General features: G+C 41.7%; 2 protein-coding genes across 3 annotated transcripts; both read right to left on the bottom strand.

Moving 5' to 3' along the window:
- Positions 1-292: 292 nt before the first annotated feature.
- Positions 293-16,493, bottom strand: baz2a (bromodomain adjacent to zinc finger domain, 2A). 2 transcript variants are annotated; one of them, XM_087782087.1, is made up of 29 exons: positions 16,345-16,493; positions 15,078-15,201; positions 13,642-14,481; positions 10,857-12,677; positions 10,226-10,765; positions 10,102-10,162; positions 9,758-9,866; positions 9,562-9,663; positions 9,186-9,402; positions 9,034-9,095; positions 8,887-8,952; positions 8,447-8,824; positions 8,122-8,376; positions 7,585-7,799; positions 7,416-7,490; positions 7,159-7,333; positions 7,030-7,092; positions 6,822-6,966; positions 5,459-6,051; positions 4,979-5,390; positions 4,744-4,899; positions 3,894-4,054; positions 3,712-3,777; positions 3,327-3,613; positions 3,119-3,254; positions 2,459-2,605; positions 2,138-2,367; positions 1,929-2,072; positions 293-1,835 (listed from the first exon to the last, which is right to left on the bottom strand). In XM_087782087.1, exons 2-29 carry the CDS (start codon positions 15,199-15,201, stop codon positions 1,676-1,678), a joined length of 7,740 nt encoding a protein of 2,579 aa, XP_087638213.1. In that variant the 5' UTR covers positions 16,345-16,493; the 3' UTR covers positions 293-1,675. The 2 variants fall into 2 exon arrangements, with proteins under 2 accessions (XP_087638213.1, XP_087638214.1); XM_087782088.1 differs by lacking the exon at positions 16,345-16,493 and adding an exon at positions 16,072-16,237.
- Positions 16,494-17,646: 1,153 nt separating this feature from the next.
- LOC148059941 (prostaglandin E synthase 3-like) lies at positions 17,647-20,868 on the bottom strand. Its single transcript, XM_087782299.1, has 8 exons — positions 20,718-20,868; positions 19,530-19,643; positions 19,388-19,457; positions 19,202-19,300; positions 19,000-19,089; positions 18,747-18,800; positions 18,635-18,662; positions 17,647-18,555 (listed from the first exon to the last, which is right to left on the bottom strand). Coding segments are annotated over exons 1-8 (477 nt in total). The 5' UTR covers positions 20,720-20,868; the 3' UTR covers positions 17,647-18,535.
- Positions 20,869-21,135: the final 267 nt, after the last annotated feature.

The following is a 21,135-nucleotide window of genomic DNA, read 5'->3' as shown; positions in this document are numbered from 1 at the left end:
CTTGTGCTATTAGGCTGTTTAATTCTGAGTTTGGGGGCAGGAGTGGAGCAAAAAGATGATATTCCATGTTACTTACTTGGATACTTTGTATCCTTTTCTTTTGTCATTTTTCTTTGATCCATGTTCTTTAGATGTCATCTTGCACTTTTTATTGCACTTTGTTCTTGTTTTATGAATCGATCATCTGTGTTGCTGTGTGCTGGAAAAACAATTTCCCCAAGATCTTCAGAGGGATCAATTCATCTATCTATTGTTTAACAACGGTGAATGAAACATGAGACGAACAGGAGAGTTCTACTAGATGTGTTTTTATTCAACTCACAGTACATTCTACAGATGCACACGTGTTACATCACCTTAATACAACAGAGTCCAGTAACAACTCTGCTTAAAAGTAACGAATTGGTCCTAAAAATATAAATGAACAAAACTTTAAATCACCAAACTGTACATTATTAAAAACTCACCATTTAACACAACATTTGGTTGTTTGTTTTTTGTTTTTTTTTCAAAAAAAAGAAGAAAAAAAAAGGAAAAGGTCTCGTTGCTTCAGCAGAGTAAAGAAACGCCGTTGAAAGTTGTCCCGCTGTGACCCATTTGATTCGTCTTCAGTGTAAGAAACAAATTTAAATAAAAACCAAGGACATCCCGCCGTCTTGAGAAAAGCATCAAACCACACTCAGGCTCTCCCCGACGACACGAGAGGTCAAAATCCAAACAAAGGAATGTAGAGCAGACTGAGAAAGTGCCGGTTCTTTTGATGCACAAGCGGCTCTTAGGCTCGTCCACCAGAGAGGTTTGTTAGACAAACTTGTGACCATAAACTACTTCACTGTGTCCATAGAAGTTGTGCTGACAATTAATCACACGTCTAACAAGTCTTCCAGTTTCAGTGTACTTCACAGAGCAGCTGATGGTGTGTGTGTGTGTGTGTGCGTGTGTGTGTGTGGGAGAGAGAGAAACAGTGTGCATGTGTGTGCGTGCAGGACTGGAGGTTATCATACAACATTTATCCAAAAAACAGATTCCTTTAAAATGAACTGGCCTTATATGATCAAGACATTTCTATCAAGTCGTCTGTACACAGTCACTACAAGCTATTGCTATTAAATAATCCCAGCTATTGAAGTCTGTTGATATACTTTATATAGAATATATAATAAAAATATATTGAGGAAAAACAAAAGTTCTAGGTGTAAGACCACGTTACAGAACATTTTCATAAAACCAGGTAAAAATGGTCCCAGAACAGTTTAAGAGTTTGGATCCATTTAGTCTACAGGTGTCACTAAGCAGGTCCAGTACAATAAGATCTCAAAGCCAAGGTAAGATTCCAGACCTTGAGCGAAGGCGATGCTACGATGGAGGGCAAGTGACGGGAGAGGAAGGCGCACACAGGAAGTGAAGTGTGGATGAGCATAGAATGTGGAAGGTGAGCAGAGGCGTGTTCCTGGAATGGTTCAAGTCACTTCAGCTGTCAGCCACTTCAAGTTCAGGCCGGTGGACTAAACATTAACAGACGAATAGCCAAATCTATAAACATATATATATATGTATATTTATATATATGTACACGAGCGCACGCTCTGGATCGGTCTTAAGAGGAGGGTGAGACGGGGTCAGGGAGAGCACCATCAGTCAGTCGTCCCACCATCAGGCAGAATGTTGAAGGCTTCTATTTGTCCTTGTTGGAGTAGAACTCGGCCCAGCGGCTCTCGAAAAAGCGCCTCATGGCGTGTCCTGCCACACCCACCTCAGACGTGTCCTCGTTGAACAGCTCACAGTTGTTGAACACCAGCTGAGCGTCAGCCGCAAACTCCTCGTGGCTGCAGTACCTGGAGGGAGACAGAAGTCAATCATGCTGCTCCGTGTTTGCCCACTAGATGGCGCCTGTGACACCTGAAGAGGAAAAGAAAAAAGAACCGTACCCTCCTTGCAGCAGCCGCTCCCTCATAGTGAAGAAGTCCATGGGGGTCTTAATGATGCGACGATAGCCTGGCACCAGTCTGGGGTTCACAGGTTCAAGGAAAGGCCATGCATCTGCATGTGCCTCCATCTCCATGAGAATGATCCTACAAGACACCAGCGTCAGCGCGTCGTCATGACAGATAAACCGCGATGATGTAGCAACACTCACTCGCAGAAGGTGAGGTCCGGCTGGTTGCGTGTGGTCATGCGGCGTCTTTTAACAGCACTGGCGTCTGCTGAAGAGCGAGGGGATGAGGTCGACCCTGTGGGCTCCTTGTGTCGCGTTGCCATGGCAGCGGTGCGCCGTGGTGTTGCTTCGTCCTCAGAGCTTCCCTCTTCGTACCTCTTCCTCTTTACCCTGGTACGCTTCTTGGAGGATCGGGGCGACTCGCTGGCCTCCTGCAAGACGCCAGAGTCAACATGATTATCTGCTCCTCCATCAGTTTTTGGTTTAACTGAACAGTTGAGCTAAAAAAAAAAAAATGCTGACCTTAGCAACACAGTGTGGACAGAACCAGTCGCCCTCGGGCACCTTCGTGATCTTGGGCTTCAGGCAGTACATGTGGCAGCCTCGATCGCAGCCGTCGCAGAGCAGCAGACAGTCGTCATTGTCGCCCTTTCGACACACCTGGCACGTCTGTGGGGAATAAAACACCCAAAATGAATTTCAACCAATCGATATATTCACTAATAAATCGAGTCGCAACATTAAAGCATCAATGCAAGGTTTAAAACTTTATTGAAAAATTGCTAACAGAACACCTTCCTCTTCATTTAGAATCTAAATATCAAATATTAAAACAAACAAAAAAAAAAACTCACGTTAACAGTAGCAATTCCACTTTTATTAAGACTCAAACATGGTAGTTAAGTTATAATATTTTCAGTGAGGACCGCTGAAAATAAATCTTTCAAAACAACTTTTGAAGCAGAGGTAAGTTTGGAACTACCTCGACTACTAATTCACACATTCCACAAAAAAAAACAAAAAAACTATTGTGACCACCTTTAGATTCTTCTGTGCATGTAGATGTTTTATACCTAATTGGGCCGACATTTGTGACTAAATGTACCTTTGGTGGATCAACAAACTGACACAAACTTGACTTGAAAAAAATACGTTAAGCGTCATGGTTGAGTGAACTCTTACCACTTTAGTCACTGATCGCTCCCAGGCGATGGCCTTCTCCAGCTGAGACAAACACAGGCACACCTGTGGAGCACTTCGACAGCGATCCAGAGCTTGACGCCATGTTCGTAGTCTGGATGTGATCTCACTCTCCAGGCTAGTGCAGAAGAAAACAATATGGTTACGACCGTCATCATCTTTTTAAACAAAGTTTTAGTTGTCATCTCACCAGCTGGCATCCATGGGCATCTCCTCCTCTCCAGGAGTCGGGGTTAGGGGCGCAAGCTTCATGACTTCTGAGGGGTTCCAGAGTGGCTCCTTCAGGTAGCGTCTCTCGATGTTGCGCTCCAGGTTAGCCAAGCGCAACACAGCCAGGTCCACCGGGTGCGTGGCCATCCGAGGAAGCCCAGACCACTCCTTCTTTGTTCGCACTATCCAATCATCCTTGGGGTCGGCGTCGTGCTCGTAGTACTCGAGGTCGTCACGTGTCGAGTCTGGATCCGGGACTATGTAGGCCTAAAAGACAAATATACAGTGGAATAAGTTCCAGCACATAGGCTAATGGAAACCTTCTGAAAACTACATCGGATTTTTTGTGTTTTAGGGATACGTACCAGAAATTCAGCCATTGGCGTCTCTGTGTTTGACTCTGCATCATTTCCAGAACTCTGAGGAGGAGCCTGATTGAGACACAATAACGTTAAAGTTTTTATTCATTTGCTTGACATCACAAATCGACCATGACCGTCATTTACGCTCCGTAATCAACAAACTTTCAACAGCATTTTTCTTTCACCTTAAGCTGGAGGTCAGCTGCGAGGACGCGCTGCTCCAAGTCCTCCACCCACTTCAGTGCCTTGATGTCCGTCTCCATCGATTTATCCTGCACTTGCCAAGGTTGCTGCAGCCGCTCCAGAAGTCCATCCCTTTTCTCCTCCTTCAGATCAAATATGGATTCTGCAGAAAAACAACCGCCACGTCAATTATTGTTGCAAGCATGACTTCGTTACCATTTTCAGCCAAGAAAACAAATGTTTCCCAAAGAAAACACCTCAAAGTAGTTCCAGCTGCAACCACCTCACTGTTTTGTTAGTTCCCATTTTGATTTAGGTGTCAATCTAAATTGTATTTATTTTATTTTTTTAATAAATACATGTTACACGATATTTTGAGAAGTTTACATTTTTTACCCAGTTTGTGAGTGGTTTTCGATATCGCAGTGGCGACAGCTAAACCCCCCCACCATTTCTGTGCACAGTAATGCATCGTTGTTTGTTCATTTTTGTGATATTTTTTCATGAAGACATCTGATAGCTAAGGAACTCAGGGGTTCTGCTGGCTCCACCTAGAGAACGAACATTGTCACTACAACAATTTCTGATCTCACATGCCATGATGCCCAGCGCTTCTTTTTACTCAAAATAAACTTTAAATAAATGACTTAACAGTTTTAAGTAATTTGAATAAAAAAAAAAGCCTTTACAAGTTTATGCCAACTAAGTGTTGGTGTCGTCCGTTTGCAGTAATTATGTACCATTCCCTTAATTGGCGTATCCTTAATTTAAACACATGTTGCAGTTTGGTGATTAACTTGTTCACTCAAAAAATAAGTTTAAATTTTGTGAAATGTTGAATAAGAAACTGACCGCTGATGGATTTCTTGCACATTTCAGTTAAACTCTCCATGTGTTTGGCCAAATGCTTGTGCAGAACTTTCTCTCGGATTCCTCGTGGGTGTAAAGCTTGTAAGGTGGTGTAAAGTTCCTCTGGGTCTTGGATCCACCACCAGCCACGCACCATCGCTGAAACAGAAACAATCAGCAGCGGAATAAATAAAACATAAAAACAGTTCGTATTTTGTCGTGAATGTGCGACACTCACACTTTGGGATGGGCTTGGCCACCATCTGAGTGAACAACTGTTGCTCCAGTTCCTGGAACATTGAGCCAGCAGGACGTCCTCTGCTCTTTGCTGCAGCTCCTCGTGGTCCTCTGCGTGCAGGACTGCTTCCTCGGCTGCCGCGCCTGCGCCTGCGACCGGGTCGGTTTGGAGTAGTTGGAGAGCGTACTGGATTTGCGGCCGGGAGAAGAACCGGGGGTTCGGCCTGAGCAGAGGGGGGCACTGTGGGTGCTGGGGAAACATCCTGCTGCATAGAAGAAATGTCCTGAGGTGTTGTGGGCACATCCTCCCGGTCTATAGTTGCATCCTGCAGTGCTGTGTTGTTTTCTTCTGGCGCCACAGGGACGACTGGGTCAGAACACATCAGTCCAGGAGGAGGTAAGAGAAGCTGCGTCTGTTGGATCAAGAGCAAATTAGCAAGACAAGTTTAAAATGTGTAGTTAAAAAAGCGTTGTTGCAAACCTGCTCTTGTGGCTCCTCGGCCGCAGGTTGAGGAGATGAGACCTGAGGGAGGAGTTTCGGAGGTGAAGAAGGAGTCTGGGACTCTGACAGAGCAGTGTCGTCACATGGTTCTTTGGGCAGCAGGTTGAACCACTGGCCTTGTTTCTCCCCCAGTTCCTTCACATTGTCGTCTGGATGAGAACTCTTCTCAGCCGGGTCAGTTATTGTGCCGTTGGTCATGGCCTCCTCCTGTGACCCGGCATTTAAACTCTGTGTGAGATCGAGTGAACAATTGCTAGGAGACTGCGGACCATCGGTGCTCCCCGATCTGGCACTACTTCTGCGGCGGCGGCGTATCTTTGCCGTGCGGAGATGCAGCTCCACTTCAGGTTTGATTTTTCGGGGTCGCCCTCGTCCCCGTGGCCTGCTCATGAGGGACGCAGTGCCAGGTAGGGGATCGTCCTCTTCAGAGAACTGCGCCTTTACGAGTACGGCAGGAGACGGTGAGGATGGTTGGGTTAGAGGAGGGGAGGTAGCTATCGGAGAATCCTCTGTTTTTATCTCCTTTTTAAAGAAGGTGACGGGGACGTCGGCCACTAGGACTTCTTCTGATGCTGCGAGAAAAAAAGGTTGATAATCAGAAATAAATCACTTTATCGGTAGCCTTTTAAATTTAATATAAAAGACTTGATCAAATAAAGACACCAGACAGAGGACCCAGCTACTTGATCTAACTTTTAGCCATGTTGGCAATTTCAGTGAAATGGTTGGCAATAAAGTTTCCGATATCCTTTTCAGTGCTGTAAACAGATGTTAAGATTTTTGAGGTTCACTGAAGAATAAAATAAGACAACACACAAAATAAGTAACTAATCTAAATGACCAAATTCTTTAAACTCTAAAAAAAAAAAAGAAGAAAGATCACAAACATTTTGTTTCTAAAGAATAGGTGGGAAAGCCAAGATGCATTTCTGACCCGCAAAGTTTGTATGTATGTATGTATGTATGTATGTATGTATATATATATTTTTAGTTCATACACTTTTAAATTTGATATGTAATACAAGTATAATAGTGCCAACCGACAATAGCAATCATGCGACGATCACACAAATTAAATGCACCGGCACGTCATGCTGGGTTAATATTTAATAAAGGGATCACACAAGGAAGATTCTGCCTTGTCACATGATCATTCTACGATTTAAAGATTAAATTCTGAATTTTTAAAAACATGCATTCATTTAGAAAATAAATTACTACAAAAAATAAATAAACACAAAATAATTTCAATAAACAAATTCAAAATGTCAACATTTGAAATGTAAAACAATATTCTGATGGTGGTGAAATATTTCCATAGACGACCCTCCCCCATACTTACTTAGTAGCTCTTCAGGTCCCTCGACCAGAACTGCACCAAGGTGAGGTAGAGCCAGGTATCTGCGGCGATAACGGTCCTGACCCAACATAATGACTCGCATTGACTGAGAAGACTGTTGGAGCTTTTTGCGGAAAAATACTTGACGCTGCAGAGACAGAGCAAATGAATGAGATAATAATGCATGATGTGCATGTGTGTGAGAAGGTACCTTAGTTAATTTATCAATCTGTTTTTCTAGTTCTGGAATGCTGGCATTAGTCGGACTCTCACTCTGTTGAGGGGAGAAGAAGGTTAGATAAAGAATATTATAGTTAAAACCTGAAAGCGTTACACATACATCACTAATCTTGGGCTCTTCTTTACGTGAACGCCTGCTGCTCCTCCCCGGCAAGATTCCACTGTCCTCCAGGTTGAGGTTCTCCTCTTCAGCCACTCGTGCACTGCGCCGTCGGTCCTCAAAACACATCTCTTCCTCGGAACGTCCGGTGCGGCGTGCGAGAGCTGCCTTCAGCCTAGGAATTTAATCATCGACTGGTCAGGTGACTATATTAAAAAACTCAAAATGTGAAGTAGTTTATAAATTTCAGTTCTTACTTTCGAAGTTTGCCTTCAATGACCCACTTGTTCTTCCTGTAGGCTGCCATGTTTTCCATCGTGTTGTCAATGTCACTGGAACAAATAAAACGGGAGACGTCAAGTAAACATGTTTAAAAAAAAAAAAAGAAAGAAAAAAAAAAAGCAGAAACCATTGTTTCCTTCCTACTTTGTGACAATGTTACAGCTGTTGAGTTCATCCACCACAAAGGCCAAGATGGCTGCCTTGGTTTCTGGGGCCAGAGCGTGGAAGGGTTTCGTTCTCATTGCGTTGCACACCGCCTTTTCAAAACCGTACGACTCCAGAAAGATGCGAAGTACTTCTGAAACAGTGCTGCGGGTCAGCTGAAGGTCAGCCAGCTTGTCACCAAGGATCTTAACGGACTGTGAATATGAAGAATATTGAAACAATTCAAAGATTCATTTTCTAAATCGAGAATTCTTCATAGCCTTGTAAATTCAAGATAAAAATGGTGGCACTATTATACCAAACTTTCTAAGATATTCATGACAAAAATGGTTTTAATGAATTTTTTAATTAAAAAAAGTCAACCTTTCAATTTATAAATTATTGAATTCAATTATTTTAAAAATAATTGAATGTTTTTTTAAAAAATAAAAGTATACAATAATACAATATTCTGATGGCAATGATATACTTTCATACTAATCCAACAGCAAAAGATGCTGTGAAGTATTTGCACACCTGATAAAAGGACGGCAGACCAGGATCGTGAAGTGCAGCGTCCATTAGCTTGATAAGAAGGTCCAGAACCTCGCCTTGGCTGTCCCCCTTCCCAAGAAGACCCTCCTGGAGAGTAGCAAGACCCGGGATGTCCTTTGGTACATTAAGACCGATCAATTTTCCATAACCATGGAGGAATTCAACCACAGTCAGGAGGTGAGCAAAGGCAGATCCAGAGAGAACCAGACCCTGGACGCGAGACAGCTCTGGAAGAGGCTACAGAGAGAAGAACCGTCAACTTCTATGAATGAATGGAAAGTAAAATGTATATTTCAATGAAGCATACTTTGTGGTCAGTGAGACACATGTCCTCCGCAGGCTTCCTCAACTCTTCTGTTATCAGCTGCTGCCTCTTTCGCTCCTCAAGGCGTTTTTGCGCTTGAGCCCTCCTCTCTGCTGACCTCTTGGCTGCTCGCGCAGCTTGAGCAGCAGCTTCTGCATCAGCGTGAGCTTTGGCGATGGCCTTGGCTTTACTACGAGCACCTAGCACCCTCTTCCCCTGGGCTATCCTCTCCTCGTCTGTCTGCTGGACGGTTGGAGGAGTCTCAACCGGAATGGACTTCTTGCGACCAGGCTTCTTGGGCTCAACTAAAAGGGCCGTTTGAAGGCAGTCGGGGTCTAATGACCCATCTTTCATTTCAAGAAGTCTGATTTCTTGCTCAAGCTGCAGGGAAGAACAGAGCGTGAGGAATTAGGAAATTAAAACATTTATAATTGCATCTGTACCTTTGCCCTTTTTTTTTCTTCTTTCATCTTCTTGATCTTTGCATCCTCTCTTCTCTTCATTCTGGCCTGAAAGATCCATGAAAAAAAAATATAAAAAATCATGAAACCTGTAAAGCATCAGCTACACCATGACTATAAAGAACAAACCTTTTTCTTCATTTTCTTTTTGATTTTTGCCATTTTCACCTTCTCTTCCTCAGTGAGAGTCTCTGCACAGAGCACCCAGTTTGTTAAAAGAGAAATCCAACTCCCCTAATTGGTAAATACTAAGCTAATGTTAAAAACCAGCAGCTACTCACCCTTTGCCTCCAGTCGGTTCAGCAGCTTGGCATCAACTTTACTGAGCAGGTCGATCATCTTGAGTTTAGGGGGTCTGCCAGGGCGACGAGGCGGTCCTGCCCTAAAAGGGCGTACCGTAAGAGGCTTATCAGGATTCGGAGGTCGACCTCGCCGACCAGTGATTGCCATGATCATTGAGGGAATCTCCTCATTAGCCAAAAGGACCCACTTCAAGCCCTGCAACAAAAAGTGATTTGACATTTCGCAATTAAAATCTACTGATTTTGATCAACTTTAACAAATAGTTGTTTCATGGAAATATCGCTTTTCAGGTTTAAAAAAGTTATGGTCACAGCTATAAGGTCATAAAAAGGTGAGAGGAAGAATTTCACTCGCCTCAGGGGTTTCTTTTTCAATATAGTAGTCTCCAACTGGCATACGGGGGCTAAAGCTGAAGTGTTCTCTGCTCACGACACCATCCGGGTGCTTTTTCAAGTACTGCGCCAAACAAAAATAAAAAAGGTCAATCAAACTATGGATTTATAGATATAAAACATTATAAACCATTTAAACAGGCTACTAGGAGGGATACCTTGATTATTTCAGGGAACTGCTTCATTCTTCTACCACATGGTGTGTAGTACCATGTTTCACCTTTCAAGCGATTCTCAGTTTTCCTCACTCGAATCTCTCGTCGCCAGCTGCAAGAAAGGGGGAATGAGACATGTTAACCAGGATGGGGAGAGAGTTGACTCAGGACATAAGATAAAATATGTAGAGGTATAGAGGAGAGTTCTAGTATAAATGTTACGTTACCAATTGCATTGCCTTATGGGCACATTAAACCTCAACTTTATCAAAAAAATTACGAAACTATCTTTACATTTACTGAGCAGCATAACGTCACCCAATCGTCGGGTTATATAAGACACTGACCCATGCATCATTGGAAACTTGACCTGCTCCTCTGTAGCAACTCGTCGTTTGTTTGGTTCACCTGTAAGGAACACATGATAAGATTCAGCATAGGAACTCAATACAAACCACAAGAGAAACTTACCGGTCACGAAACTGTCTTCGTTGTCATCGACTTCATCCATAGTGCTTTCAGCATCTTGCCTGGGGAACTTAATGACCCTTTCTCCTTGATTGTTCATTTCAATTTTTTGGAGGTGCTGAGGAATCTCCAATGTGCCGAGGGTGGATGTGCTAGCGAGAACGGCTTCGATTGTGGCGGAAATGGAATCCATCACTTCTGAACTTACACCTGCCGACTGCTTCCTTTTCCTTCCCCGAACTGCTTTCTCTTTCACTTCTCCTTCAGGCCGGACCTTTGGGGTTCTGACACGAGGTGATCTCTGAGGGACCCCAGGGGTGCCTGGAGTCACTGTCAAAGCTGCATTTGGATTCTGAGCTTTCCTTGGCCTCCCTGGAGATTTCAGACGTCCAGCAGTAGTTGGCAATATTTGCTGACTGACAGGGTGAGGTGGATGTGCAGTAGGGTTTTCTGCCGAGGCCTTGAAGGAGGTGATCTTCAAGATGAGAGGTGCATTTTTGCAGCCAGCTGAATCTGGTGTGTCGTGTCCTCTGGATTCCAGATCTGCTGAAACAAAATTGTACAACCAGACTTTAGCAAGCCATTACAAACAAGGGCACATGCATTAAAAAACATTTACATTCATAGACCGTACCTTGATTGTGGTGGTACAGTGGAGCTCTTGAATCAACGTGAAGCCTTTCCATTTGAGAGGACTCGAGCATGGAGCCCCCAGTGTTGCGAGAACCATCAATAGTGTCACTCATCTTAGAGGTTTCAGCTTCGTACCCATGCGTGTCGTCTCCTGAGGAATCCACAGAAGAATTGCTTTCTTGAGTGGTTTCAAATGGTGTAGAATGTTCCTCATTTGGGTAAGATGTCATCGACATTTCATCTCTCGACTGAGAATTGTAGTCAAAGAAACTGCTGTCATCATTGAGCGAGTTTTCACTGTCCATGGATTTACCCTGGACGACGATGCTATCAAGCTCAGAAGGAACAGAAGATACTGAAGTGTAGTCCATTGATGAGTGGTTCATTCTTTTATTTGGTGTGGCCTTTACACCCTTAAGGTATGTTGATTCTAGAGGGCATCTGATTTCCGATGTAGATTTCTTGCTCCCGCTTATATCACTGCATGGAGTATCCTTGTTTTCAAACTGCCCCTTGGTAAGGGCACTTCGATCAGGAGTTGAGGTGGAAAAGGGTATTCTGGGAAGGTCACGTGATTTGTAAGCATCTAAATTCTGAGTGCCGGCTGATTTATTATCTGGAAAAGCTGGTGTGCCAGAATCTCTGTCATGCGTCATCTTCACTGCCAAAGATTTCCAACCCTCTCCATCGTTCTGGCTCTCTGGCTGTTGAGATGTGTTAGTGGCTTTAGGAGGATGCAGTTTGAGTGCAGAGGTCACTGACACCAAGGCAGGAGGGGCAGACAAAGGTGCAGTCCTGGAGGCTTGAGTGGTTCTAAGAGGTAGGGAAGAAAAAGGTTGCATTGCACTACTTTCATGGGATGTTCCAGAGGCTGAGTGGATCCAGGCTGATGGTTCAGCAGAAGACATGGGAGAATCAACAGCTTGAGGAGGAGTTTGCTGCTGAGGGTGGTGTGCTGTGCCAGACGATTGAAAAACAGGTGTTTTGGAGTCAGATGTTAATTTATAGGAGCTTGGATTTGTTGTTGCTCCTAAAGTGGGCATTAGCATCGGCGGCACACTATTTGAGGAATGTATATTTGCAAGCAAATTAGTCCCAAGTGACATCGCTGGCTGCAATTTAGAGGCTCCATGCAGTGTTGGACTTGCATCCGGACGGTGGGAAGAAACCTGTGGTGGTGTTGACCCGTGAACCATTTGTTGAAGAGAAGAGATTGGAGCAGAGTGGGAAGGAGTAAAGCTTGGGGGTGAAAATGAAGGAGGCTCTGATGCGGTCGATGTCAAAGTTGACTTTATCTGATGGACTACTGATTCCAAGGACCGAGAAGCAACTGAAACCCCTGCTGAAGGCCTGGTAACATTATCAGCATGCAACTTTGGGACGGCTGCAAGAGGGGGGGAATGATGCTTGGATCCCTCAGTGGATGCAGAAGGAGGTCTGACTTCTTGTTCTACCCTTGCAGTAGGGAATAACTTTGGAGGAGCAGGTAAAGAAGATACATTAGATGGTGTAGGAGAATGTATCTGAGATGGTTCCATTTCACTGAAGGATTCAGTCGCGGTTGATTTGGGAGTCAAAGATGGTGGAGCCACAGAGGGAGCTTCAGAATGTTTGGACGACTCAGTGTGGGGTCGCATCTTTTCTGCAGTATCCTGTACGGGTGACACCGGATCTTTTTGGAAGGTTGGACCTAAAGGAGGCGAATGAAAGTCATCCTTGCGTCCCATGTCGGTGTCGGAGGTTTGGGGGGATTTTTTCAGAAGGGTCTCCAATCCAACTGCCTTTTTTGTGCCATTGTAGCTCTTGTCTATGATGTCACGACCTGAAAAGAACAGAAGAAAAAAAAAATACGATGGTAAATAAAATACAATTGTAAACAACTTCATGAGATGAAGAATTTTATAATGAAATGTTGCATTTTCTTTAAAAAAACATTTTAACATTATTATAAATTGTATTTACAAATACTCAATGTCTATTGGGTCCCTTGTTTTTGTTGCGATACATTTATTAACGATTAATATTTAGTGATCTGAACTAATGGAATACTCGACTGTAATACACCAGAAATCTTCAGGCAAACAGTGACTCCCACAGGTAGAATTACGCATTCTATTTCAAATCAGTTGAAATAAAGGTTTTTGACTTTAAGGTTTATATTTTGGTGAAGGGCAATATTAAAGACGTAATTTTTGTGCTAAAGCAGAGAATATTTTAACTTAAATATTCAAATATTATCAAAATGTTTCTAACATTGTTTCGTTTTGTTAAACACTGTTTCGTATTCCATTTTTGTTTCCTAAATGATTGCTCCTGGTGGCAGATTCGGCGCCATGTGGTGCAGCCTACTCCCATCAGTATGTGTGAATGGCTGTCAAAGCGCTTTGTGACCCTTTGTGAGTCTAGAAAGGCGCTATATAAATAGAGATTATATATATAAATAGAGATTATATATATATATATATATATATAAATAGAGATTATATATAATATATATATATATATATATATATATATTAACAGGCTATGTATTAACAACTATTAAATCAAACTTTTTTTTATTGCGAATTAGAATTTTCTCTTAATTCAATGATTAAAACAAACAAACAAAAAAAAAAATCAACTTCTCAATATAGAATTTTTTTAATTAAATGATTTGAATTCTTTAAGCTAACAAATATTTTCTCTTCAAATTGAAATGTAACATTCTACCATTCAATATTCTGAAGGCACTGATCTACTTCCATATTAGTCTACACAAACATATGACTCTAGAAATTGTTTACCTGGAAGGGAAGAAGACAAGTTTCCAGCACGTGGGTTAATCTTATTGTCCTCACTATTGTCAGACTCCTTATCCTGCATCTTTGGTGATGACAACATAGATGCAGAAGACACACCTGCAGATAGAGGACTACCAGGGCTTCTGGGGTTCAGTGGACTGTCACATAGAGGGGTGAAATTACGGGAGCCTGGGTGAGTTAGCTGAGACTGACCAAGGGGTAAGGGTTGCTTGGACATCTGCTGCTGGGTGGACGATTGCAAAGATGGCTGCGATGGCTGATGCTGGTAGTATGGCATTCCATTAGGCATCATGCCATATTGTTGCTGGTGAAGATGATGCGGCTGACGGTGGGACTGAAGGTGTTGCTGCAACAGTTGGTTACCAGCTAATTGCGGAGGTTGCTGCTGGTGATGCTGTGATGACGAAATAACAGGATGTGTCTGACCGTGGTAGGTGCCATACATACTGTGGGAATTGTAGGTGAGAGACTGTGGTCCAGGACTGTTTCTATTCCAGTACTGGCTCCCAGCAAGAGACATGTTTGCTGAACCAGTCACCGGAGGTGGAAGGGCGCTTTCCCCGTTAAGTTGGTACTGCCCGCGGTCCTGGAGATGGTGCTGTGATTGCACAGTCCCAGGAGGAAGCTGCTTCTGGTGCGTACCCAGACCAGGAGACATGGCCGGACCATACTGTGGGTGACCGCCCCACCTGTAGTCATAGCCCATGTTGCTTGGGTGGTGATTGCTCACATTAGGAAAAGGAGCTGCTGGCGGGTGGGAACCAGTCGCACCAGACCCGGCTACAGTAGAGGTGCCATTCACATTCATTTCGCCGTTCATATCTGTTGGGCAAAGGTTGGTTTGGTTAAAAAAGATGAGTAATTACTCTTACTACTAACAACACACAGGGTTACTACATCTTAAGGCAAGTTACATCCAAGAGTGTACCGTTAGAAATTCAGTCGACAATATATATTTTACACACATTTTAATTTTTATATAAATTATGTCACTTTTTGTCGAATGAAAAACTTTTTAAAATTTGATCTGTTTGATCAGTTTTTTTAAAACGTCCTGCACAAAATACCCGTGCCTTGTATACATGGCCTGGAACTGCTTTAAGCCATAAAGAAAAATTGGTTGAAAAGCAAACATTATTTGTTAGTTCTGCAATAGTGATTGTACATCAATATGTAAATTGTTTTGAAATAGGTAAATGATACATGTTAGATATTTTGAGATTTTAAACTAACTAAATAAAATGTTACTCATTATGCATTTACGTTTTAAAGGCTTGTGGAATTTTTATTTAAGACATCTTCATATCAAGTAAGCCCACATTTTTTGGATTCATCAATTACATTTTTTTTGTTATCCATTGCAACCCTGAACTTACTGAAATGTTTAGCTAGTTGTAGAATTAAGAAGAAAAACTTACTCTTTCCTTGTTGAGAAAAACTCATGGATGAACCGTTGGAATAAAGAGGATCCCCTGAGGAGAGTTTCAGTCCTGAGTTTGTTGAAGGGGGGCTGCCATAGTTGAAATGATCATTTGCTTCCATCTATAAATTAGAATGGAAAGACATGAGCAGAAAAAAAAGGTAGTAACAGTCAACAGTCAGCCACATGAATGCTGATGCACGACATGCGTCATCGCGTTTGATGTACAATCTTCCTTTAAAGCACTTTGTTTGAGAAAACGTATACGCACATCATAGCATAAGATGATGTCATTTAAATATTTTTGGAATACATTTTGTTATTACATTTTTTGACATCGGACCGTTGTATCTTGAGTAAGAAACCGTCAAAATGTCGCAGTCAATGTGAGCAACAGCAGACGCCAGGCCCCGGCAAAGGCGTCATGAACAAATGGAATATTCCGATAGACGCTCTTCATTAGCGCTGATGAGCCGCTGCTAATGTTATGGATGACCCTCCATGGTTCCCCCACAACCCACCCGCACTCGCTTCACCCCACGATGCGGGGACTTTTTGTTGGGGAAATGTGTGTCAAACGGCTCAATAAACGCCACCGTCCATGAATACTTGATTTCCTAATTCAACAAGGCCGATGCCGTGACAAGCGCCGCGGAAGCTAACTTAGCGTTAGCTTCATTCTCAAACAAACACCCCCCAAACTAATGCTCTTAGCCCCCCGTGTTTTGACTGGAGTGGACAGTCCGGGAGGTAAAAACCTGTACGAAGGATATCACGTTCCAGGTTCCGAACTCATTTCGCTACATCATCATGATATAGCGTCGCCTTGCACGCTTTAGCATGAAAGGTTAGCATCATCAATAGTTGAAGTTGTGATGTTAGCAGGTCCTGCAGCCACGCTGCTCGTCTCCATGGTGTCCACTATGAATGAGCGGCGCCACTATCACCAAAAATACACATTTATTCAATAGAAGTCAATGTCGTTAACTCACTCAGACTGGCATGACAACAGCTGGAGGCGTGCTCTCTTTTGTTCACGGGCTAACGTTCGTTAGCAGCCAAATATGAAGTGACATTGTTTACGCCGCACAGAGCATCCTCCTCCTCCTCCCACACCGTCAAAAGTTTGGCTAATATCGCACAGAAACGGCCCAAATGACACGGAGCTCACTTCCTCGGAGCCACACACGCCTCCACACCTGGGTTCGGAGTTATATGGCGATAATGACGCGACACAGACCGTTATTAAGAAGTAATTCACTAACCTTTGGGTTTTAAATGAACAAACATGGCTGGTGATCGAGAGCAGCCATGATCACAGAACAAAGTGAACAACGTCAATTGCTCGAAAACTAACACACGCACACATCCGGTCACAGTTGCCGAGCACTCTTCAGAAGAAAGTGCGCATAATTCATATTTACATTAAAAGTTAAAATGGACTTCTAGGTTAATCCTTACCAACGAACAATGCTTCATCTTAGACGATCGAAGAGGATACAGTGAGGTGACAATAAAACAAAGACTTTTAAAAGTCGGTGTCTTTATGACATCACTGCCTTTGAAATACGTCACATTCAGAAGTATGATATTTCATGTTTTAATTTGATCTTTTTTCCCAGGTAAACAATCTTGTTTACGATTTTAAGGTTATTACATTTTCACTATGTATGGAATGTAAGATAATGTATATGAAATGACCTGGTGTTAACGTCTTAATTTAAATATATGTAATTTGTATTTATATAGCGCTTTTCCAGACCAGGGTCACAAAGCGCTTAAACAATCAAAACAATATTCAATAAAGTATATACTTTAAAGGTCAAGATAAAACTGATAACACAACAGGAGTTCCAGAAAATCAAGGAAAAGCCTGAACAAATAGAAACGTCTTAAGATGTTTCTTAAAGGAGTCAGTAGACTCCATCAAGCAGTCAATAGTTTATTTTTCTCTGGCCTCGTTTATTGTCATACAGTCATTTAAATTCCATTTGAACTTTATCAATAATTTTCAATTGCATTTTTCCAAACATGCATCCATTTAAAATGTTATTTAGATAAAGAGACAAACAGCTGTATGGATTCACTTGTCACCAAATAATTAAGGCCGTCGTCCTATACCCCCGATGCTTTTATTGTAAAAAGAGTGTTTACGGGGACAGGAAACCAACACTTCGTTACAGTTAACTTTTCAGAGTCAGATGATCGGAAATAAGACCTAGAGGAAGTATGCTAATAGACGCGACCGGGTGCATCAACGCTGTTGGGTCTTAGCGCCGACAATGTGAAAGTCTGCGAAGTGCTTCATCAAAATTGTTGCAAAAATCATATTACTCGCAATATAAGGGAAAATAAATTGTATCTGTATTTCACTCAAACATGTTTTGCATATTGAATTATTTGTAAACAAGCGAAGTAACTTGATTGTAGGTCAGACAAAAAGCTTAGAAAGAGTATACATTAAGTACATTTTTCTCTGAAATCATGCAGAAGATAAGTAAATGGCTACAAACCCAGTTGAACATCTCTACCTTGAATTTCTTTAACACAAAAAAAACAAAACAAAATTAAGTCTTAAACAGTTTATTAGAAAGATGTAGACAATAAAAAAAGAACTTCCACTGTAATTATTCCCCACATTTTCTTGACAGTGCAATTACAATTTGGTCACCAAACACTGCCACATCTATCCAAAACTCCCAGATCTGGATGAACAAACGGAAAGAACTTTGAGGATAACCGTGGAGGGTTCAAACACGATCTGAACTTCAAACTCAATGCAAGCCTTTGAAACCCTTAATTGTTTAATCCAAGTGTGAACATTACATGGGTGAAAAGCAAGAACTGTCAAGATTCTTTATGCAAGGGGACAACTGCACGAGATGGCGACCGGTGGGAAGATGCATTTTGTCAGAATTTTACCAATTAAAGATGAAAAAAATACTTGAAACTGACTTGCTGGATATCCAATTTATAAGCACATGGAAAGTTTTAGAAGGACCCTGTTCAGTTAATGCAACCAAATCCCTTATATGCAACAGCTTGAATCATATTCCATCATGAAACTACAATTACACTAACACGATGCCTGGGGGGAGAGAAAAAAGTGCCATAATCACCTTAAAGCACAGTTTACATGTAAGATGGTCTGTTGAACACAAATTGCTCCACATATTGGACGAAATTACAGCTTTTGTAAAATAAGGTGTGCTTGGTATTAACAGTAAAACAAGATACCCAGTAGGTGCAGTACAGCAAAAGGAAGTGGAGACAGCTCAATGCCATGCACATCACCCTTCAATAGACTGATCAGTTGAGTTTGGAGCTGAGGCTATGGATTTAAATATGGCTACCGACTCATATGTACAGTTGTTTGTCACCAACTCTGATTTCAAGATAAAACATTTATTTTGATTTTGCATTTTCTCCTCTTCAGTTTTCAAACAAGATTTTTTCTTATTCCAAATCCGGCATTTCTAAAAATGTAGAGAAAAACAAATTGGTTAAGCCAGGAAATACTACGAAGATCAATACATATTTTCACACAACACTTACTTTCATCATCGCTATCGGCGGAGTCCTCCTTAAGAAAAAAAAAAAAAAGAAGACAAAACGAAAATTGAAGTGCATGTTAAATTTAACTTGGCATCTAAACATTTATTCTTACCTCATCATCTAGATCTGCCGGGTCATCTCCCACACCTCCCATGTTGTTCATCATCTGCCAAATAAAAAAAACCGTAAATAAAAAAAAAAAAGTAATTATGTACATTTATGCCTCAATCACAAATCTATCATTTGCTTCCATAAAATGTACACTTTATTGTACAGAAAGAATATTGATTAGTATATTTAAACATTTGGCAAACTTGAAATCTATGAATAGGAAAAGGAACAAGTATTGATTAAAAAGAACTTGCATCTGAGAATTGATCCATTTGTCCCATATCCTCATCAGATTCATCCTCCCAGTCTTTCCAGTTGTTGAAATCAACACTCAGCCAACTCGGCTGTTGAGAAAAACAGGAATCAGATACATCAGCATGAAAGATTTTAGAATAGATCAGTATTGTTGTCATAAACAACATAGTAATATATCACAATGTTACTTTGGCAGCTTACCTTTGGCTTATCTTTTGTTAGTCTGGGCCATGCCTTTCCTGGTTCTGCTTTCCGTAGATAGCACAAAATTGACCGATCTGTGCGTTTGTGTTTGCATTCCTGTGTTAATTCAACATTTATTTAGTTTTAAATCAGGAAGAAACGCATTTGTAATGCCTTTCTAAAACATTTCCAGCAAAAACTTACGTTTTCATCAATGGCTTCAAAAAGGTCTATTTCATTCTCATGTTTGACTTGGTCAGTTCCACCAAGGCAGCTGTGATCAGATTGAACAAAATAAATTACAAAACTGACATGTAGTGTTTCGTTTGTCAACAATGAAACTTACCTGAATGCAAACTTTGTTTTGGAAAAATTGACCTTAACCTCATTGCTGTCAGCAACACAGAACTCTATAAAAACAGAGTCCCTGCGATCATACCACTTGGCTGTTGCTGGATGCCTGTTGAATAAAGGAAATCATTAGTGAATTATGATAATAAAAAAGGTACACGCGTATCAAACCTAAAATTTTAGAAGGATTATCATTTTCTCTATATTTTAAATCAAAAGAACCATTGACAAATTATGTGCCCAGTTACATATAATTGAGCTCTGTGCCTCCTCTCTTAAATGAAATGAAACTTTTGTTTTAAAAACCAAGTAACTTCGTTGTTAATATTTCAAATTTAATAAAGAGTTATATTAATAAGTAATCTAGAGTCAACAGGTGAGTGGGCTTCAGTGAAACAAAAGCATGTTATCAAGGGGACCGGATATAAGGTTGCCGCATGGCCTCCAATTACACAAAAGCTCCCATTTCCAGTTCCACGAGGTTTATTTCTCCATGACTACCAAGTTATTTTGCCCAACCTTAAGCCTTTTATATTCGGTACTTATACACCAAACACATTTTCTACGATATTCATGACCATTGGTTTACATAAATCTGTTCAATCGCAGCGAGTATGAAACGGCCATTAACTTCATAAACTCCTGTCAACAGCAGCTCAATAAAAATGTATTCATGAAGGGCTAACCAGGTGGTGACGACATTATAGTTTATCTCCCTCTTCCATTTAAATGACAATATGAGTCAGCATACGACGTACTAAGTGTTTTAATACTCGACAGTAATGGATATAATATGATTTAAAAATGCCAATTCCGCAGTTTTACCTCTTCTAAGACTAATCTTGTGTTAGCCTACATGCTAACGTTTCAATGAGTAGCAGCTAGCCGAAGCTAACGTAAATAACGGTGCGTTAGCGGAGCCATGCGGTGCACCTGACCGAGCCGAAGCGAGGGCTTTGAATGTATGTCAAAACCGGCTCAGGTGCCGAGGCAGATGCAGTGTTTGCAACGGTATTTCGTCAAGTCCAACTATATATGGGTCTACCATTGACCGTCATGTGAGATGAAGCAGGGCCATCCTCCCGCCTTTACCAGCGCATGTTGTAGCTAATCCCGACTAGCAAGCGTGAACTATAAAGATACGTCATTCTAGCTAAAGCTATCATCTACTGCCGTCACTTACATGTCTCTGCGGGAAATCAACGTCCGTGTCCTGGTTTAAACGCTCTCGTGAGTGTGCAGTGGAAGCCCAGAGTAGATGTGGTTCCAACACTCAGTCAATGCAAACTCATCTAGCCTGTGGACGCTACGCCGGTTATTCTTGCGTAGAGTGGCTCCAGAATAGGAGGCATGACGCAGTTCGAGCGTAGGAGTTTCTAGAGCGTTCAATGGCAGCTGTGGATGATTTGAGGGAGGAGGAAACGTGCTTCCAGGATTACATCGAGATTTCTACATTCACTTCAATTTAGGCACACGTACTTTAAACAAAAACAAGCGGAACCGATCAATGTTTTTTTTTCCTATTTTGATCAACATTTGACAGATAATCAAGATGCACATTTGATACGAATTCCATTGTCTGTTTGGACGGCTATAGAGTT

The sequence above is a fragment of the Callionymus lyra genome, chromosome 19 (genome assembly GCF_982586985.1).
Source record: "Callionymus lyra chromosome 19, fCalLyr1.hap1.1, whole genome shotgun sequence".
NCBI classification, from domain to species: domain Eukaryota; kingdom Metazoa; phylum Chordata; class Actinopteri; order Syngnathiformes; family Callionymidae; genus Callionymus; species Callionymus lyra.
Note: the sequence above shows the minus strand (reverse complement) of the source record. Positions and strands in the feature narration are given on the sequence as shown.